The sequence below is a fragment of the Delphinapterus leucas genome, chromosome 18 (genome assembly GCF_059928025.1).
Source record: "Delphinapterus leucas isolate spDelLeu-1000000601 "Yukka" chromosome 18, BTC_Dleu_Yukka2, whole genome shotgun sequence".
Classification (NCBI taxonomy): Eukaryota; Metazoa; Chordata; class Mammalia; order Artiodactyla; family Monodontidae; genus Delphinapterus; species Delphinapterus leucas.
Window position 1 is genome coordinate 54297780 of NC_143146.1, and position 19021 is coordinate 54316800.

A 19021-nucleotide genomic window follows, 5' to 3' on the forward strand; every position below is an offset into this window, starting at 1 on the left:
TATAAGACCTTGGGACTGCTGGTGGCTGCGGCCCGGGAAAGATCTGGCGGGCGGACGGCGCAGGCAGCTGCGCGGCGGGAGCGCAGCCGGACTAGGGGACAGGCAGAGCGGGACGAGGAGAGGGGACGGACGGCCTCAGCGAGAGCGCCTGCACGATCCCGCGCCCAGACCTCGCAGGACCCCCCGACGCGCACCGGGCCTAGCCCGCCCATGAAGCCGCCAGCCGCGCAGGGCAGCCCCGCGGCCGCCGCGGCCGCAAGTGAGTGGGGGTCTCCTTAAAGCCGGGGCCTTGCGCGAAAGAAGCGGAATCCCGCGTCGTCTCGTTACATCCCTCCCCCAGCCTCACCGTCGGGACTCTGCCCCGGGGCGGGTTCAGCCTCCTCACCACGCGGGGCTGCGGGTCCGAGCCCGTCACGGGCGCATCCTGACTCAGTCCTCCCACCGCCACCCGGTTCACACGCGCCCCCGGGGAGCGAACGCGGGGAAGAGTCCCCGACAGCGCGTGGGAAAGAGTTCGGCTGTGTCACTTAGATGCGTGACCTTTGGTCTGCAACTTCCCTGGGTCGAGGCTCACTTTATTTATCTCGAAAACGGGCGCGACACCAAGGCGCACTTCAGGGGGTGGTGGAGAGTATTAAAAGATAACCGCGAGCAGCGGGCAGCGACAGCCGTGCTGTCCCCGGGCCAGCGCGCGGCCAGCGTTAGTTAGCGATCCTTGGGAACCGTGCGGCCCCTGCCGGGCCCGGGGTGGGACGGCCGCCCCACCCCACCCTCACCTGAGCCCGCCGTCCCTCCCCAGCCCCGGCCTTGGACTCGGCCGACGCGGGGGACCTGAGCGACGCGCTGTGCGAGTTTGATGCGGTGCTGGCCGACTTCGCGTCGCCCTTCCACGAGCGCCACTTCCACTACGAAGAGCACCTGGAGCGCATGAAGCGGCGGAGCAGCGCTAGCGTCAGCGACAGCAGCGGCTTCAGCGACTCGGAGAGTAAGTGTGGCCCCGCCGGGGAAGGTGCCGGAGCCCTGGGGACTCCCCGTACCCGGCCCGCGGAGGAGCGCTCTGGGCTGGGGCTCAGCTTGCTTATCGGGGCCGGGCGGGGCTACAGCCCCAAAGCTCAGCGCGGTCTCTAGGACTCTAGGCGTCTCCGGGGCTGCAGGCCCGGCGGGGGCAAGACCTCTGAGGATGGTCTCGGGAAGGCTCTTGGAGGGCAGGCTGGTCTACCTGCCTCCGGCAGGTGTTGGGACACAGGAGGGTCGAAGCGGTAGGACTCCTGGGACCCCAGCCAGGCCTTCCCGCGGCTCCCCGACCTCCTCTCCTTTCCCCTTCTTTCCGCTCTTAGCAGTATCTTCAGAGGCTGTGGAGCAAGTGCCACAGGCATGGGGTCGGGGCGCATGGGAGGGCACAATATGGACATATTTGTGAAACCAGGAAAGATTTCATAAGCTCCCGTTCTTAGATTTTTTAAACACTTGCACTTTCTTCTGGCCCTCAGCTCCCAGACTTGTTGCTACACTGCCCGAAGTTTTGAAAGAATCCCTGGCACTGCTGAGTTCAAGTATTTAGAAAGTGTCCCTCATCCTTCAAGCAGGTCCATCACGTGGACGGCTGGCTCTGACTCCCCACCCAGTTGGGGGTGGGCAGAGAGCAGATGGGCCCAGAGCTGCTTTCTGGTGACTTTGCTCATAGTGGAGACTACCCCCTGCGTCTCTCTGTCCTAAACAACCTTGTTACAAAGAGAGACCATTTTTTCCAGGAACTCGAATGTCCCGGTAGGATTTTGGATAACTTTTCAGGCGTCAAATGGCAAATCGGATGACTTTTCAGTATTATGTGACTGGTGTTTTACCCAACCTGGATTACTTCCTATTTTTCAAAGTGAATTTTAAACATTTCTGGGTAATTCTTGAGGCTTCATTCCCTAGATGGGATACAAGCGTGAATGTCACTCCCTTTGTTGTCCTTGACTCTGGAAACAAAAACAATGACCTTTCCTTGTGATTCCCTTCTTTTGAAATCTGAAGCTCCCCCTTGTTACAGGGCAAAGATACAGTCCTAGGCTTACACATGAACTGTCCTTCTGAAAAGGAATAAAGGACACTCGCCATCCAGTTCAGGCTTTGAGTCAGAAACTTGAGTTCCAGCTTGACTTTTCTTGGCAGCCCTGCCCAAGCGTTAGAAATAATTGCAGCTTTTGAGGTGAAAGGGAATGGAATCGTATGCTGTTAATTTTCCGTTCAGTATGTTTGGACTTTGTTGCTAATGACCAGACCGCTTATTTTCAATTTCAAAGAGAAGTCTAAAAAATTTTGAAATTTGTCTCCATGTCTGTAGCCAGACTTAAATATGTCTCCTTCTACTAGGGCATGGAGCAAGTTATTCATCAAGTACAAATTCTCTCCCCCGTGGGAAAGAAAGCTGGCACAGTCTGTCCGGTGCCGCTGTCTTGCAAAGAACAGCTCCTTTCTAAACCACAGCTGCATTTGGCTAGAATACGGTCTGAGCTCACCCATTCATGGGTGATTGCAACTCCCTCTGGGTAGGGTTTCAGATCTGGGATCTGTTTTCAGAGGCCTCAAAGAAAAGGCACTCGAAACACATTCTTAACAGTTTGGGGGGAGATATTTGGAATAGTCTGTAGTTTTTCTTAGGGTATGTGCGTGTACTTTGTTTTCTGCTTTTGTTGTTAACTGTTAAACTAACCCTTAGTTTGGTGGTTAGAGAGGTAAATGGGAGGGTGTAAAGAAGGCTCAGATGACATTAGTCTTTTCTATAAATGTGTAGTTTGGCCTCCACGAGGCAGGTTAGAAATAGTCCTGGCAGAAGCAGTGTGTATCTAAATAGTGATTTCTTAAGGACGCATAATATGTGTCTTAACTGCCGCTAAGAATGGATCACAGACATTTGTTATACTCATTTGTCTGTTTAATGCTTTTCTGTGGAAGAGAATATTTGAGAGACGTGGATCCTACTGAAATTTAGCCCACCAAAGGGGAGACACACCAGGATGATCATAATAAGAGCAGCTCTCTCTCTTTGTTTTTAAATTTATTTTTTGGCTGCATTGGGTCTTCGTTGCTGCACGCAGGCTTTCTCTAGTTGCGGCGAGCGGGGTCTACTCTTCCTTGCTGTGCGTGGGCTTCTCATTGCGGTGGCTTCTCTTATTGCGTAGCACGAGCTCTAGGCGCACAGGCTTAGTAGTTGCGGCATGCGAGCCCTACAGCGCGTGGGTTTCAGTAGTTGTGGTGCGTGGAAGAGCAGCTCTCTTTTGCCAGGCTCTTTCTATGATTACTATTATTGTTTATTACCTCTAACCATTAATGATCTCTTTGCTTTGCTTTAAATGTGTCATCTCATATGATCTCTGCTACAGTCCTGGAACGTAGGCACTGTTGTCTCCTTTTTTCTGATAAAATAGTGGAACCAGTTGGGCTGTCTCTCTCTCTAAGGCCTTGCTCTGTCACCATGGACGGTTGGCTGGTATGTGAACCAGGTCCTCCGGGGTAGACTTGATGTCTCACTGGACAGGGATCATGTGCCTGCTTATCAATGGTGGTTGTGTTTGAAGGTGTCTCTTCAAGGCAGTGGTCACCTGGCCGGGTCTGTGGAGCCCAGGCTGAGCTCTGTTAGGGCCCTGCATGAGGAGTGGGCCTCATTTTCTCTAGCTGTGAAATGGAAAGGATGCTATTTAATGATGATGTTAGAAACATCCATAAGCTCATGATGAGGAAGAAAATATTTGTTCTGTTTGATGCCTTTAAGAAAATAATAAAATGCACATGCCACGCTATGTCACATAGGTCAGAGACATTTGAGCCAGTGTCTTGTGTGAAAATGTTATGTATGAAGCTCTAAACCCTTGGGACCTCGGTTTTCACTCTACCTTTTACAGCTCCATCACTCTGAAGATGTACCTACTGCATTCCTGGTTTTTGAAGAACCCTTCCTTTTCTCTCAAAACAAAAAAAAAAAGATGAGAAAGACAAATATTATATGATCTCACTTATATGTGGAATCTAAAAACTAGTACAAACGAACTTATTTACGAAACAGAAACAGACTCACAGACATAGAAAACAAACTTATGGTTACCAAAGGGGAAGTGGGGAGAGGGAAAAATTAGGAGTATGGGATTAACAGATACATACTACTATATAAATAGATAAACAACAAGGATTTATTATATAGCACAGGGAGCTATATTCAGTATCTTGTAATAATCTATAATGGAAAAGAATTAAAAAAGAATATATGTATGTATGTGTGTATATATATATATATATATATATATATATCGGAATCACTTTGCTGTATACCTGAAACTAATACAATATTGTAATCAACTACACTTCAATTAAAAAATATTTTGCTTGCTTGCATCCAAAGGAGAAAAAGTAGACATTCCTTCTTTCACCCAGAGAAGCAAGTTACTTAGATAGGAGAGAAGAATGGATATTTAATAAGGAAATACTCTTTCCTGTTTCCACGTACTGGGAATCCTTCTAAGACGTGAAGAGGACCAAAATAACGGTGGCAAGACAACTTCACATTAGGGGTGGCATTCAAATGGGGGTTGATGAAAATAGTTCCTTTTGTTTCTTTCTTCTAGATTTCGGTTCCAACAGGTAACACCAGGCACTTTCGTGAGAGCAGTTTCAACTTCGCTGTAAAAGGGCTGCACAGTTAGGAGGGCAGTGAGGTTCAAACGCGATCCTCAGACGTGCTTCAGGCATTGTGCACATCTTTGGTTTGAACTTATTTTGAAAAATCTGTTGTTTTTTCAGTATTTTCAAAACCGTAAGCGCACAGCATGACTTCTGAAATGTGTTTAATGACATTTTAACTCATCAGATACTAAATTTTAACCAATGTGTTAATTTATGATTCCACCGATTGATTTTATAAGAAGTTTCTAATATTAACTGGAACTTTAAAAGGTGATGCAAACTTATATCTTTGACGGATTGGAGTTTCCTTTTTCCTTTGAGGGGGGAAGTGTTTTGCTACTTAACAGAAAACGTCTGAAGTCTACTCCGTATGCTGGGGCTATTATGATTTTGCAGGGCCATTGTAGGGAATGAGGAATTGGCTTCTTTAGCATGTGCAGGACCTAGAACGTCTGTATTTCTTTGCCTCGACTATTCTAGCTTGGCCCTGGGAGAGGGGACTGTATGGCCCCTGGCGGGGGGCATGCATGACAGGTAGCCTATTGGCTGATCTGGCCTAAGAGCCACTGAGACCAGAACTTGAACTTGTTCAAGGCGGGAGAGACTGAGGAGTTAGGAGCCCTCAGGGTGTCCCCGTGTGTGTTAGGAATTCCAGGCAGGTGACAGGTGTCACTGGCTGACACCTGGAGGGGTATCTAGAGGGACTGAGCAGTCTCAGAAGGGAAGCGGGGGCGATAGTGCTGAAACTGAGAAACGTTTTCTTATTTTATCCCACTTTCAGGGAGGCTGTTGGAATTTAGATTTTGAGGAGGAGATTCAACCCACCTCCCCCAACACCCGCATACCATTCCCTGTGGCAAAAGGGAAACAGGTCCAAGGCTTTCTTTTTCTCAGTTAATTACTGTGGTTTGCTTGCCTGAAATGTGTGGGATTGTTCTATATTTACAGGAGCTCTGGGCCAGGGTTACTGTCTGTGGTTTCCCTTTCCTCTGGAGTAGCACACGCTGGTGCCAACCCCAAATTACCTTTCTCTCCACCCCCAAACGAAAAAAGCACGTCTACCTTTTAAACAAGCCTCTGTTTTTGTAGCTGAGTTTCCCAAGCTCTGTTGGCGCTCCTGCAGTTAGATGTTTGCATATTTAATATGCTCACATTGCTTTTGATGATGTCTTAGAAAACTTGATCCCTGAATTCGAGGTTCCTGGCTTCAGCGCACCAAGTTGACTGGCCGAGGACATTTCTGATGGGGCTTTAGAGCTGATAGCAGAAGATGTTGTAAGGCCCTAAAATATCTAGTCTTGCCACCTGCCGCGGTTTCCCAAATCATCAGTGTTATGTGTCCCTTGAACCCCTGTTAATGGCAGCACCTAATATTGGGGGGGGCAGCAATACATTAGTATGCTATCAGCCTGTGACACATTCCTGTCCTTTATCAGACTAATGAGCTGTTATTTCTAGAACTCAAGAAATAGAGTTCTAGGGGAATGAAAAGAAAAGAACAGGAAGTCAGGCTTTGCTTCCCTTTTAATATACACCTAGCATGAAATCTTGTTCACTGTAAGTGGAATGAAATTTTATTGGATAAAGGGTAAAGAGAGGTCTAGAGCTTGGGGTACTTCCGTGTCTGTGGGTTTGTTCTTGGGAGGTTTATTCTAGGGCACCTCTGAAGATGAATTTTCTCTTAGGAATTTATCTGAAGAAGTGGAAGAAGCCTGGCCCCAGAATCTTGAGTCTTCTTACTCTCTGTGGTGACCTTTCTTCTCCTGAGTGTGTCTTCCTCCATTTTGTTGGGAAAACAGAATAAAAGCAATGAAAACCATAGGTATCACATGGAGCGCCTGGCTTACTGATTCCCCTTTCGCAAGAGAAGAAACTAAGGCTCAGAGATGAAGTGACTTGCACAGGGTCACACAGCTTTCACACGGCCTCGGTGCCACACATCTCCAGGGTGGCAGCTTCTGGAGCTCCTGCGGTTGTCCTGGTCATTGTTTTTGGGAATGACGTGTAGAGCAGTTATGAACACAGGGTGGAACTCAACTGTGGGGAAGTTTGGCTCAGGGGTGCTGGGGGTTCTTTTCCTTTTGATGGTTGAACACTCTGGAGCCTGGAGTCAGGTTGGGCCCGGATTGTGCACTGGAATTCATGGAAATAGAGAGGCGTCAAGGTGTAGCAGTGAGCTGGTGCGTGAGATTGTGTGTGTGTGTGTGGGTGTGTGGGTGTGGGTGTTTGAGTCTCGGGCGGTGGTGTGAGGGGAGAGGGGAAGTGAGCATATGCTATGTTGGCATGCCTCTGTGTGTGTGTGTGTGTGTATTTTAACTAGAATTTTCTTTTCCCCTCCTTCATTGTGGGAGTAGCACAAGTTCATTATCAGTAAGAGGCAACTTCTGCTTATTTGAACAGGGTACTTAATAGTTGGCAGCTGAATTTGTCAGTCAAATAACAGTCAGTTTGTCTATATATTTTCTGAGTTTGAGGAAAATACTTAGATCAAAAAGGCATATGAACACCAGGCTCTAAAGGGTAAGACGTAAGCCGTGGTGATGTCTTAGTATATTATGACGCTACAGAGTCTCAAAACCAAGTGAGTTACCTGAGTTTTCCATGTCTAGGTCATTCCTTCCCCCCAGACTCAACAGCATTTGGTCAACCTGTGTGTGCAGCAAACAAGTTGTGTGTGTGTGTGTGTGTGTGTGTGTGTGTGTGTGTGTGTGTGTGTTTGCCCCCTCCCAAGGGATGAGTATACATGGACGTAAAATTGATGGAGAGTCAGGGCAGAACAGAGGTGAAGTCCCAAGTCAGGAGAAGGGCCTGTGGTGCAGGGTGTGGTGGTGAGACTGAGACCAGGGGTGCTGCCAGCGAGTCCTGGGTTCTGCACTCTGGGCCAGGGTTGGGGGTGATGCTCTCAGGTGTCCTTTGGAGCCAAGGATAATGTTCCAGAGGCCTCATACTCCTTTCTCCTGGCTCACGAGTCCGGGCACGAGGCCTGCTTCCCCAGGGCCCTCTGTGGTTTTCCTGCCCCCTCAGTCTTACCTCATCTTTTTCCCACAAGTCTCTCGGGTTCTATTTGGGGCGATTCTCCTGCCTCTGACGTGGCGACAAGCAGTAACGAGACGCGGTAGGTCTGCGATGGGCGTGACCACTTTCCTGTGCGTAGGGAAAAGGCCTCCCCTTGAGAAAATCCAGACTGCTGCAGAGGGCGGCCCAGCTGACAAGCGAGCAGAAGGGCTTCCCACGTTCAGTTCCACTGAGTACAAGCGTCTTGAGAAATATTAATAGAGGTGCCACTGAAAAAGTGTCCCAAGGGCAAGTAAACCAGGGGAAATAGGGCTGAGCTGGTTTCTTTTCTTTTCTTTTTTTTTAATATTTATTTATTCATTTGTTTGGCTGAGTTGGGTCTTAGTTGCGGCATGCTGGATCTTTTGTTGCGGCGCCTGGTCTCTTCGTTGTGGCTCGCGGGCTCTAGAGCGCACAGGTTTAGTTGTCCCATAGCATGTGGGATCTTAGTTCCCCGACCAGGGATCGAACCTGCGTCCCCTGCATTGGAAGGCGGATTCTTAACCACTGGACCGCCAGGGAAGTCCCTGAGTCTGTTTCTTTATCACAAGATGCCTCCGGCACATTAAAGTGGGGTTACATCAGAGGACTCTCCAGGGGTGCTTGGTGTTTCTTAGAGTTCGTTGATCACACAGTTCTTCTCAAAGGACCACTATTCTGGGAAGTAATTTCTGGGGAAATGTAAGGGTAAGGTTTGGTGTTTCAGATCTCAGTAGGTGTTCATCATCAAAGCCTTGAAAAAGGGTTGTTGTCCTTTTAGGTGACCCGGGCTGGACCTAAGAAGGAAGAATCGACTGTGAGGGCTGGGCATGTTTGGAAAACTGAATGCGATGGGTGTGTCGGCCAGGAAGACAAGATGGCTCTGGGGCCACCTGGTCAGGGGAGGGTGGGAGGACCAGTAAGGAGGCCTCAGGAACTGCTCCAGGAACTTGGAGCAGTCTTTAGGGATGAAGAGGAATTCTCCTAGGACCAGAAACCTCTGCTTCTGAAAACCCTTTTTTATTCTGGGCATGTCGTTTTTTTTTTTTTGCGGTATGCGGGCCTCTCACTGTTGTGGCCTCTCCCGTTGCGGAGCACAGGCTCCGGATACGCAGGCTCAGGGGCCATGGCTCACGGGCCCAGCCGCTCCGCGGCATGTGGGATCCTCCCAGACCGGGGCACGAACCCGTGTCCCCTGCATTGGCAGGTGGACTCTCAACCACTGCGCCACCAGGGAAGCCCTGGGCATGTCTTTTGTAACTTAGTCCTTTTCATTTTGAGTTAAGGGGACCAAAGAAAGGTGGTTTTGCATCTTCCTGAGCTGGAGGTGATTGGATAAAACTGAGCGAATCCCAAGGAGGACAGGGAGCCTGACCAGGTCCTCATGGTTCAGCCACCCTCTCTCACCCGAACAGCCTTCCCAGAACTCATCTCTGCTACAGCCGTGCCTAGCTTTGTGTTTTGTTTTAACTGGGAAGGCTGTTCCTTTGTGACCTCAGAGGCCACATCCTGCTTCCGCCGCTGGGTCTTCCTTTGAGCCTTTGAGTTAGTGCAGCTCAGCCAGCAGTTCCTTTCTGTGTCACAGCCACTCGGCTGGCTGGCCGTGGGTTGGTTTCCTCCCCCTTGGCAGAACCTAGAGAAATAGAATCTCAGAACTTCAGAGCTGGAAGGGACTTTAAGGATTATTTAGTCCAGCTTCCCATTTTATGGATGGGTAAACTGAGGCCCAGAGACATTATCTTGCTCAAGGGCATCTGAATACTTAGTAGCTGGGCTGGTTTCCTTGACTCAGCTCAGCCCTGCTTCTGGGACCTTGCCTTGCTCTTGCTCTGGTCTTTGAGGGTATGACAATGGAGGCAGCAAATCACCCAAACTGTAACAGACAACCTGTGGGAGAAGAAATCTTTATCTTTGACCCTCTAGCTTATCCCCAGAATGTAGGAGCTCAGGAGAACCATGACAAAGACTGTCTCATAAGCAGGCAGGGAGGATTATCAAGTCATGGGATCCAACCTTGTCTTTGTATTTTAGGGGGTTCAGAGGGCAGAAGGGACATTTTTCAGGAAAGATGGTTCCTTATGTCTCAAATCCCAAGGGAAGCCCCTCACCCTCATCGGCCAAGCATTGGCTTAGCTGTCAGTTAGACACCCACTGGGCAGTGGGCTCAGGTTTGTCACAAAGGAGGCTGGTTTGGTCATGATGATCCTGTCACCCGCTTCTTTTTTTTAGGGAAGCAAGGGCCTTTGGTGTGCCTGATTGAAGTCACATACACACATATACAGGCACACTCTCCTGCCTCAACTCATTTGGGGGCATAAATATAAAATCTGGAAACCAGCCTATTTTCTTTATAACTTTGCTCCTTTGGGAGATAAACTGTTGGTTGGCAATAGACCATAAGACTGAAAATCGTTTCTAATGAGTTATGTTTTCTTTCCTGAAAGGTGCAGATTCACTTTATAGGAACAGCTTCAGCTTCAGTGATGAAAAACTGAATTCTCCAACAGACAGCACTCCAGCTCTGCTCTCTCCCGCTGTCCCTCCTCGGAAAGGTAAGTTCATTAGTTGGATTGTGAGTATTTTTGCTTCCTTCCTTCCTCCCTCCTCCTGCTTCTCAGCCTCTTCTTTCTTCCCCCTTCCCCCTAACCAATCTTTCCCAAATGTGCAAAACAAATAGAGAAGACTAGTATCTTAGTATAGTACAGCATGGAATGGATTTTGTTATTTCTCAGGATTTTGATCAGCGTGAAAGTGAAATCAGATAACTGAGGGGGCAGGAAACCAAACTCACAGGGAGAAAAGACGTTTAGACTCTAGACTTTGCTTTCTGTCTTGTGGTGTCATCAAGACAGTGTCAAATGACAGTGCCCTCCCAAGACTGGCTGGTTCTAGAATGTGAAACTCAGCAGTTAGGCTTTGCAGAAAGTTGGGTTCTTTTTCTTGCATTAACTCTTTAACTAACGCTTTCAGATGACCAATTCAGCAATTAAATGGGGTCATCATTATGAAACAAGTAATGATCTAACATAATTCAGAATGGCAGCTCCATCCTGCCTCTACTGTGATATTAATAGGCCGGGAAGGTTTTTAAAGACGCATGAGCAGTTTCTTATATTTTGGAACAAGTAAAGTGTCTCCAGCCAGAGAGCTGAATGTTCTTTTATATTGGGCAAGTGCCCTTTTGAAAACAAAAGCAGTTTTTTCCCTTAAGAAACATTATACTTGCTGAAAATAGTTGCAGAATGCAATAAAAGTGGAACATAGTTAAAAAGAAATATGAAGATTCCATCATTTTCTCCCTCTGGCATGAAGGCAGAATTTCCCCCTTTTTCAAAAGGACATTTTAAAATTCTCTTCTCAACATAACAATGTTAGCAGCCACTGGGGACTCTGCCGTTGTCCAGCCCTTCATCTGTAATGGATCTATTGAATTGAGAGAGACAGAACAGTCTAGAAAGTGGCTTAAAATGGGCCCAGATTTGTTACCTGATCCTCAAGAGGTAGGAATTAAAGAGGAGAAGAAAGCCCTAGTGGCAAATTGACTTTAAGAGCTAAGAACAATGAGCTATTTGTGGCCAGCGGGGGCTAATTAATAAAAATATCCAGTAGTGCATTCAGAGAGGGCATGAATGATGAACTCTAGAGAAAAAAGTAAGATACACAGAAAGAAGTACATGTCTCAGGATATAGAGGGAACAAAATCATAATGAGGACTTGTTACTCTGTGCTGGCACCTGGATGGGATGAGGCTCTCTAGACCTAGGAGCTTCCTGTCGCCTTCTCTGTACCATTTTGACACGGAACTGTAGTGCTTAGTTCATTCCATCCTGGAGGTACCATGAGGGCTGAAGCATTGCCCTGGAGTGATAGCATGAACAAAATTGCGTCAGGGGAGAAGTTTAGCAGGAATTAGGAAATCTGGGTGTCCATTCCACACAGTGCCGTGCTCCCCGAATATTTTGACTAACTCAAATCCTACACAATCAAAAAGTTCAAACTTTTAATCTTCCTTCCCTGTCCCTGTCTCCCCGCATCTCCCAACTTTTAAGGTAGTGAAGGGAGATACTTCTTCCAGGTTGCTGGGATAGGGGTGGGGTATGGGGGTGGGTGATGAACTGCAAAAACCAGAAAGAAACATTTAGGCTAATCTTCAGAATAAGTTTCCGAGTTGACTATAAGTAAACACTGGAGCAGCCACTTAGGGTTGGTACAGGACACTTTTTAATAAAGTCTCTGAAGACAAAGAGATGGGGTCGCATAATTCTGGAAAAGTCGGAGTCATCAGCTGTCTTGGATATGGAAACTGAGCCCCAACTCTTGTTTTTCAGCCAAACTAGGAGACACGAAAGAGCTAGAAGACTTTATTGCTGATCTCGACAGAACCTTAGCAAGTGAGTACATGCCTGGTAGTAAAAAAAAAAAAAAAAAATTAAACAGAAAACCCAACCAGCACCTCTGATAAAGTGCTGTAATGTTTACCAGCTTGCCTGGGGCAGGAAGTTACATCATAAGGCTTCGTTAGGCTCAGAAACAGGACCCTAGTGGCTCAGAAAGAAATTCTGAGGGTAAGCTTACATTGAAGTAGACCGTGTGTCTTTCCAAACAGTGAGAACTGACCACCAGCAAACAATGGCATTTTGTTTGAGAAATGGAGAGTAAAGTAGTAGTTAGAGCAAGATTGGAGCCTTACGAGCATGGTGGCCTGCCAGGCTTTTCAGAAAAAAAAATCAGCCTATTGACCATTCAAGCATTATACTGACAAGCCAGGGGGTTCCATCTCAGGGGCCAGAGAAAATTTCACAAGTTAGGTCAGGGGTCTGGTGAGGTCTGACTTCTAGAGGGTTGGGTCCCCAAAGAGAGAATTGGCTTGGGGAGATCCTGTAACCAAAGACCCACGCCAATTACTAAAAGACCTGGATTAAGTGCGCAGTACCTTGTTTCCCATTGGCAGTTACACTAATGGCACCCCATTTTCCGTGACCAAAAATTTTGAGACCTGAGGATGTTAGATCATAACTGCTACGGGGGCGCCTAGAAGAAGGGACCTTGAGAATCAGTCCACCCAGTCTATTTCCAAAGAACAGGATCGCAAGAGCCAGAAGGATCAGCTAGAGTTTCCAGGATGACAGTTTCAGCAACTCTACCCTTGGGGGTCCTTGTTCGGTCACAGAACAGGCCTGGAGAATTGCATCCTAGCCCCTTTCATTTTACAATGAAAGAGTTGATTTTCCTTAAGAAATATTTTACGCTATACTCTGCGAAATAGCTGGGTAGAATCTGAAAAAATAGATCCAAAGCTGGTTATTTAAAAAGAACTCTGTTCTTAAACATGGTTTCAGACAGACCTAAGTATTAGGTGGAAGGTTCTTGCGCTGTTTCTGTTTACTGGAAGATTTTGTTGCCCATTTTCTTACGTGCTGTACCATCCTCCACCAGAAGACTGTTTTGACAGAGATGATTGTAATTGCCGCACAGTTTGTATTAGACCCACGTGACCTGCCTGTGGACTTCATGGAAATTGCAGCAGGCTACCAGTCATACCAGTTAATCAGACATATACTACGTGGGAAGCCTGCCACTAAGTTTGGTGCTTTGATGCCTGACTGAGAGGTGTGCTCTGGCTAAGCATAGGAATTGTTGGCTTTTGTGAGTGGATCACCTTCTCTGTCTCCTGTTGACAGGTATGTGAAGCAAGAAGCTCTGGGTCCTTTCATCGTAAGGGAGAAGCTTCAGAGAGCTCTGAGGACCTGATAAAATCAGCTACAGAATTTGCTGCTGGAGGGGCCAGCGATGCTGCTCATCTACCACCAGGCCATTCTCATTCTTGTCCTAAAAATGCCTTTGGGCTCATCTCTGGGCAAGTTAGAAATTGACTTTGTTTACCCGCTTGCAGCGTTTTAGAACAGATGACTCATGCTAATGTTGTATTTCCTCTTAAAACATAGCTTTTCTGTAATTTAAAGTGCTTTTATGAAAATATTTGTAATTAATTATATATAGTTGGAGACAGTACTATGCTTTTCCCATTATAATATATTTTTGTATGCAAATAAAGTTTGAACTGGAAGTCTGTCTTTTGTAAGCTTTCCTTTTTTTTTTTCTCTTGATTTCTTTCAATATATGTCCATCCAACTAGTATTCAAGTGGAAATAACATGCTGCTTGACTTCTAATATGGACCCTGGGCGCTGCCGCACTGCACTAGGCACTAGGATGGTAAACGAGAGAAAGTGTTACTTTGCAGTTCATTCGGGGCTCTAAAGGGAAACACTGGCATATGATTGATGGGAAATTTTAATTTGACGGTTGCAGTTTTAATGAAAGTTGGGTTTCTCTTCTATCTCCATTCTCCTCCTTTCTTAGGTGCCATGGGTTCTTTCCTTCAATTAGGGGAAATACCAGGTGTATTCAAAATCCAGGGCAAGTTGGGGCAGCTGGAGGACTTATAAATGATGGTGCTCTCATAAAATCCGAGTGCCGAGGAAGATTTGATGTGCTGGCCTGGATGCTAATGTCCACGTGGCTTCAGTGGAGCCGGAGGGTCCAGATGCAAGGTCTCCCATAAAGTGGGCTTCGCCTGTAGAGGCCAGTGACCCACCCACCCACACACACACACCCCACACACCTGCCTTCTGTGGAGGAAGGGGAGAGGCATAAAAAACAGGAGAGTGTACTTTTCTTAGCTGTGCTTTTCTATCCTTAAAACATCTAAAATAACCAGGCATTACTTTGATAATCAGAATCAAGTTATTGAAAAACTCCAATCCTTATGTTCCTGTAGAACACAAATCCAAAGCATAAGTACTTATAATTTTCTTTATATTTTCAAAAGCTAACTACTAATTTGATCTGTTTTTCAGGGCATTGTGCAACTATTCAATAAAGTGCCTTTTCTTTAACCTTTTTCTTTTCCCCAAATTTCTGGGAAAGCTTTTGTGTTGAACCCAAATATTTTCTTTATTGAGATGTAATTCACATACCCAAACGTTCATCATTTTGAAGTGTACATTTCAGCAGTTTTAATTAAAATAAATTAAAAAACTTTTTTTGGCCACACCATGTAGCTTGCAGGATCTTAGTTCCCTGAACCAGGGATTGAACCCGCACCCTTGGCAGTGAAAGTGTGGAGTCCTAACCACTGGACTGCCAGGGAATTCCCCATTCAGTAGTTTTGAGTACCTATATTCACAGACTTGTGCAACCATCACTATCTAATTCTCTGCCTTTATGGTTTTGTCTATTCTGAGTATTTCTTATAAATGGAATCATGCAACATGTGGTCTTTTGTGTCTGGATCCTTCCCCTTTGCATACTGTTTTCAAGGTTCATCCATGTTGTATGTGAATCATTACTTCATTCCTTTTTATGACTGAATAATCACTGTATGGCTATACCATATTTGGTTTATCCTTTCCTTGGCTGAGGGACATTTGGGTTGTTTCTACTTATTGGCTAACGAATATTGCTCTTATGAATATTCATGTATAAATTTTTGTGTGGATATATGTTTTAATTTCTCTTGGTATATAACTAGGAGTGGAATTTCTAGGCCATATGATAACCCTATGTTTAACTTTTTTGAGGAATTGTCAAACTTTTCCATAGCAGCTGCGCCATTTTACATTCCCACCAGCAATGTATGAGGGCTCCAATTTCTCCACACCCTTGGTAACACTTGCTGTTGTTCATCTTTTTGAATATAACCATCCTAGTGGGTGTAAAGTGGTATCTTATTGCAGTTTTGATTTGCATTTTCCTGATGACTAATGATGTTGAACATCTATTTATGTGTTTACCGGCCATTTGTGTATCTTCTTTGGAGAAATGTCTATTCACAGCCTGTGCCCATTTTTAAATAAGTTGTCTTTATTATTGTTGAGTTGCATGAGTTTTCTATGTATTCTGTATACAAGTTCTCTACCAGACATCTGATTTGAAAATTTTTCTTCTATTTTGTCGGTTGTCTTTTCACTTTTTTGTTAGCGTTCTTTGAAGCACTAACTTTTGATGAAGTCCAATTTATCTATTTCTCTTTTGCCACCTGTGCTTTTGGTGTCATATCTAACCATTGCCTAATTAAAGGTCACGAAGAGTTACTTGTATATTTTCTTTTAAGAGTTCTATAAGATTATACAAATCTTACATTTAGGTATTTGGTCAACTTTGAATTAATTTTTGTGTATGATGTGAGGTAGGGGTCCAACTCCATTCTTTTGCATGTTAATATCCAGTTGTCATATCAGTATTTGTTGAAAAGACTATTTTTTTCCCCCATTGAATTGTATTGACACCCTTGTTGAAAATCAATTGACCGTATGTGTATGGGTTTATTTCTGGACTCAATTCTGTTGCAGGGATTTATATGTCTATACTTATTCCTGTACCACACAGTCTTGATAACTATAGCTTTGCAGTAAGTTTTGAAATCAGAAAAGTGTGAGTCTTTCACCTTTGTTCTCTTCACAATTATATTGGCTGTTCTGAATTCTGTGCATTTTCAGATAAATTTTAGGATGAGTTTGCCAATTTCTGCAATAAAGGCAGTGGGATTTTTATAGAAATTGTGTCAAATCTGTGTATCAGTTTGGGAAGTATTGCCATCTTAGCAACATTATGTCTTCTTTCCAATTCATGAACATGAAATGTCCTTCAGTTTATTTATATCTTCTTAATTTCTTTCAACTATGTTTTGTAGTTTTCAGTGTATAAATCTTGCACTTCCTTTGTCAAATTTATTTCTAAGCATTCTTTTTGATACTATTGTAAAAGGAATTGTTTTATTAATTTTATTTTCAGATTGCTCCTTGCTAGTGTACAGAGAAGTACACTTGATTTTTGTATATTGATTTTGTATCCTGCAACCTCCCTATACTTATTTATTAGTTCTAATAGGGTTTTGCACGTGTGTGTGTGGTGGGGGCCAATTCTATATACAAAATCATGCCGTTTGCAAATGGAAATAGTTTTACTTCTTCCTTTCCAATCTGAATGCCTTTTAAATTCTTTTTGTTGCGTCATTGCCCTGGCTAGAACTTCCAGTACAATACTGAAAAGAAGTGGTGAGAGGGCACATCCTAGTCTTATTTCTGATCTTAGAGGAAAAGCTATCAGTCTTTCACCACTAAGTACGATGTGGGAATATTATCTTTTTTCATCAAATGAACCCTTGACTTGTTTTCTAAACATAATTTTCCCATTACCTGGAACTGTTTTTTGTTCATGCTTGGGAACATTTATCTGCTTTGGATAAACCTTTTTTTCCACTGGGACACTATACCTTTTTATTAGTAGCCTCTTTAGGATTTGAGGATCTACCTCATTTGGCAGCTCTTTCTTTATGGTCTCCTGGAACCTGGACTCCCAAAGTTAGATGTGCAGGGTATGGAGCTTTGTGGCCTGTTGTGAGGAGAAGGTCAGTGGTTTGGAGAAAAGAAGTGGATTCCTTTAGAAGAGTGTTGGGAGGAGGGTAGTTTGTGCTCTAACCTCTGTTGGATGAATAACTGGGGACAAGCAGGCTGTGGGCTGAGTCAGAGCTTGGGGTTCTGGGAATGTTGAAAAGAGTGTTTTCCATGTTTCCCAAGATGCATTTCAAGAGCACATTCCTAAGCTGTTTTGAAGACTAGGTATTAAGGTCATAGGTACTTGAAAAGTGCTGCATATACTTCACTTAGAGATTTATTGTGCACATTAGTACATAAATTACGTAGGGTTCAGTCTAAGGTGATGGATCAGAGAACCCCAAATATAGTGGCTTAAACAAGATGGGACTTTCTGTCTCACTAACAGCCCAGAGGTGAGCAGTACAAGGATGGCTGAGTGACTCTCTGGTGCAAAGTGGCTGCTCCTGCTCCTGTCATCACATTTCATCCCAGCCAACACAAAGGAGAAAAAGCAAGTCAAGCACAGGCTTATTTCTTTCAGCGACATGACTAGAGGGGACACAAATTACTTCTGCTCACATTCTCTTGTCCAGATCTTAGTCAGATGGTCATTCCCAGCTGCAAGAGAGGCTGGGAGAAAAAGTCTCTTGCTGGGCAGACAAGCGCTCAACCAAAATTTGATGGTTCTGGAAATTCCCTGGCAGTCCAATGGTTAGGACTCCATGCTCTCACTGCCGAGGGCCTGGGTTCAATCCCTGGTCAGGGAACTAAGATTCCACAAGCTGCGTGGCACAGCCAAAAAAATAGATAAAAAATAAAGTTTTAAGAATAATAATAAAAATAAAATTTGAGGTTTCTATTATTAAAGAAAGACAAAGAGAATCGGTATTGGAGGATAACTAGTCATCTCTGCCACAGAATGTTGAAGGCTTTGAGAAATCCTGTAGCCAAAAACCTGCCTTTTTTTGGGAAGAAATACCGGTAATCCACAGCGTATTAGTCTTCCTTGGAACGCACCTTGGGAAATGCCATTGTAGATAATTTCACCCCAATGAGATCTATTGAACTCCACCTCCTTCAAGACCTGAGTGCCCACAGCATGGCCTTTGCAAATTGCTTGATTGTTCCTTGGAGAGTGTCAGCCAGTGGGCTTTTCTGGAACAGAACAAGACCAGATTCTGAGCATGCAGGGCTGGTACGATGTGAATAGTATGTTGTTGAGTTGGGAATTTTCTGTTCAAACTCCTGGGAGGGAGAGCTAAAGCAAAACAAAACAAAAAATATGACACACACCCAAAATGAGAGGATCAAGTGCCAACCCACACATCCACACCCCAGCCAGCCTCTGGGCTGGGCCAGAGGAACCAATGGCATGTCTTCTTGAGGAATTATGACCGAGGCAGGCTGTATCGGCACCTCGGCCCCAAGTGTGAGAAGGCACGTCTGAGCCGAGGGGCAGTAGGTGGTGATGGGGGCTTTACTGACAACCAGCTGAGCTTGGGGACCCTGAGGAGGATTCTCCACAGAAATACCCCTCTGGGATGGGATGAAAGTATGGGCTTTCAAACCAGACCAGGTTAAAACCCCACCTTGGGCTTCCCTGGTGGTGCAGTGGTTGAGAGTCCGCCTGCCGGTGCAGGGGACATGGGTTTGTGCCCCGGTTCGGGAAGATCCCACATGCCGCGGAGCGGCTGGGCCCGTGAGCCATGGCCACTGAGCCTGCACGTCCGGAGCCTGTGCTCCGCAACGGGAGAGGCCACAGCAGTGAGAGGTCCGCGTACCGCAAAGCAAAAAAAAAAAAAAAAAAAAAATCCCACCTTGCCGCCCTGTATCTGGCTGATCTTGGGCACAGACGTTCTGTTTCCTCATTTATAAAATGGGGAGGTGGGTCCTTATCTCCCAAGGTCATTGTGAAAACCGAATATAGATGTAAAGCATCTAACCCTC

General features: G+C 45.5%; 1 protein-coding gene and 1 long non-coding RNA gene across 3 annotated transcripts in view; one reads left to right on the forward strand and one right to left on the reverse strand.

Annotated features, from left to right (window-relative positions):
• Positions 1-13762, forward strand: RGCC (regulator of cell cycle). The gene is made up of 5 exons (XM_022574925.2): positions 1-259; positions 800-985; positions 10140-10247; positions 12024-12086; positions 13377-13762. Exons 1-5 carry the CDS (start codon positions 211-213, stop codon positions 13382-13384), a joined length of 414 nt encoding a protein of 137 aa, XP_022430633.1. The 5' UTR covers positions 1-210; the 3' UTR covers positions 13385-13762.
• The window catches only part of LOC149746855 (uncharacterized), a 21137-nt gene continuing 15870 nt past the window's right edge, over positions 13755-19021 (reverse strand). For both annotated transcript variants that reach the window (XR_016388678.1, XR_016388679.1), the window contains one exon: positions 13755-18332. This is a non-coding gene — a long non-coding RNA (uncharacterized LOC149746855). The remainder of the gene's footprint in view (positions 18333-19021) is intronic.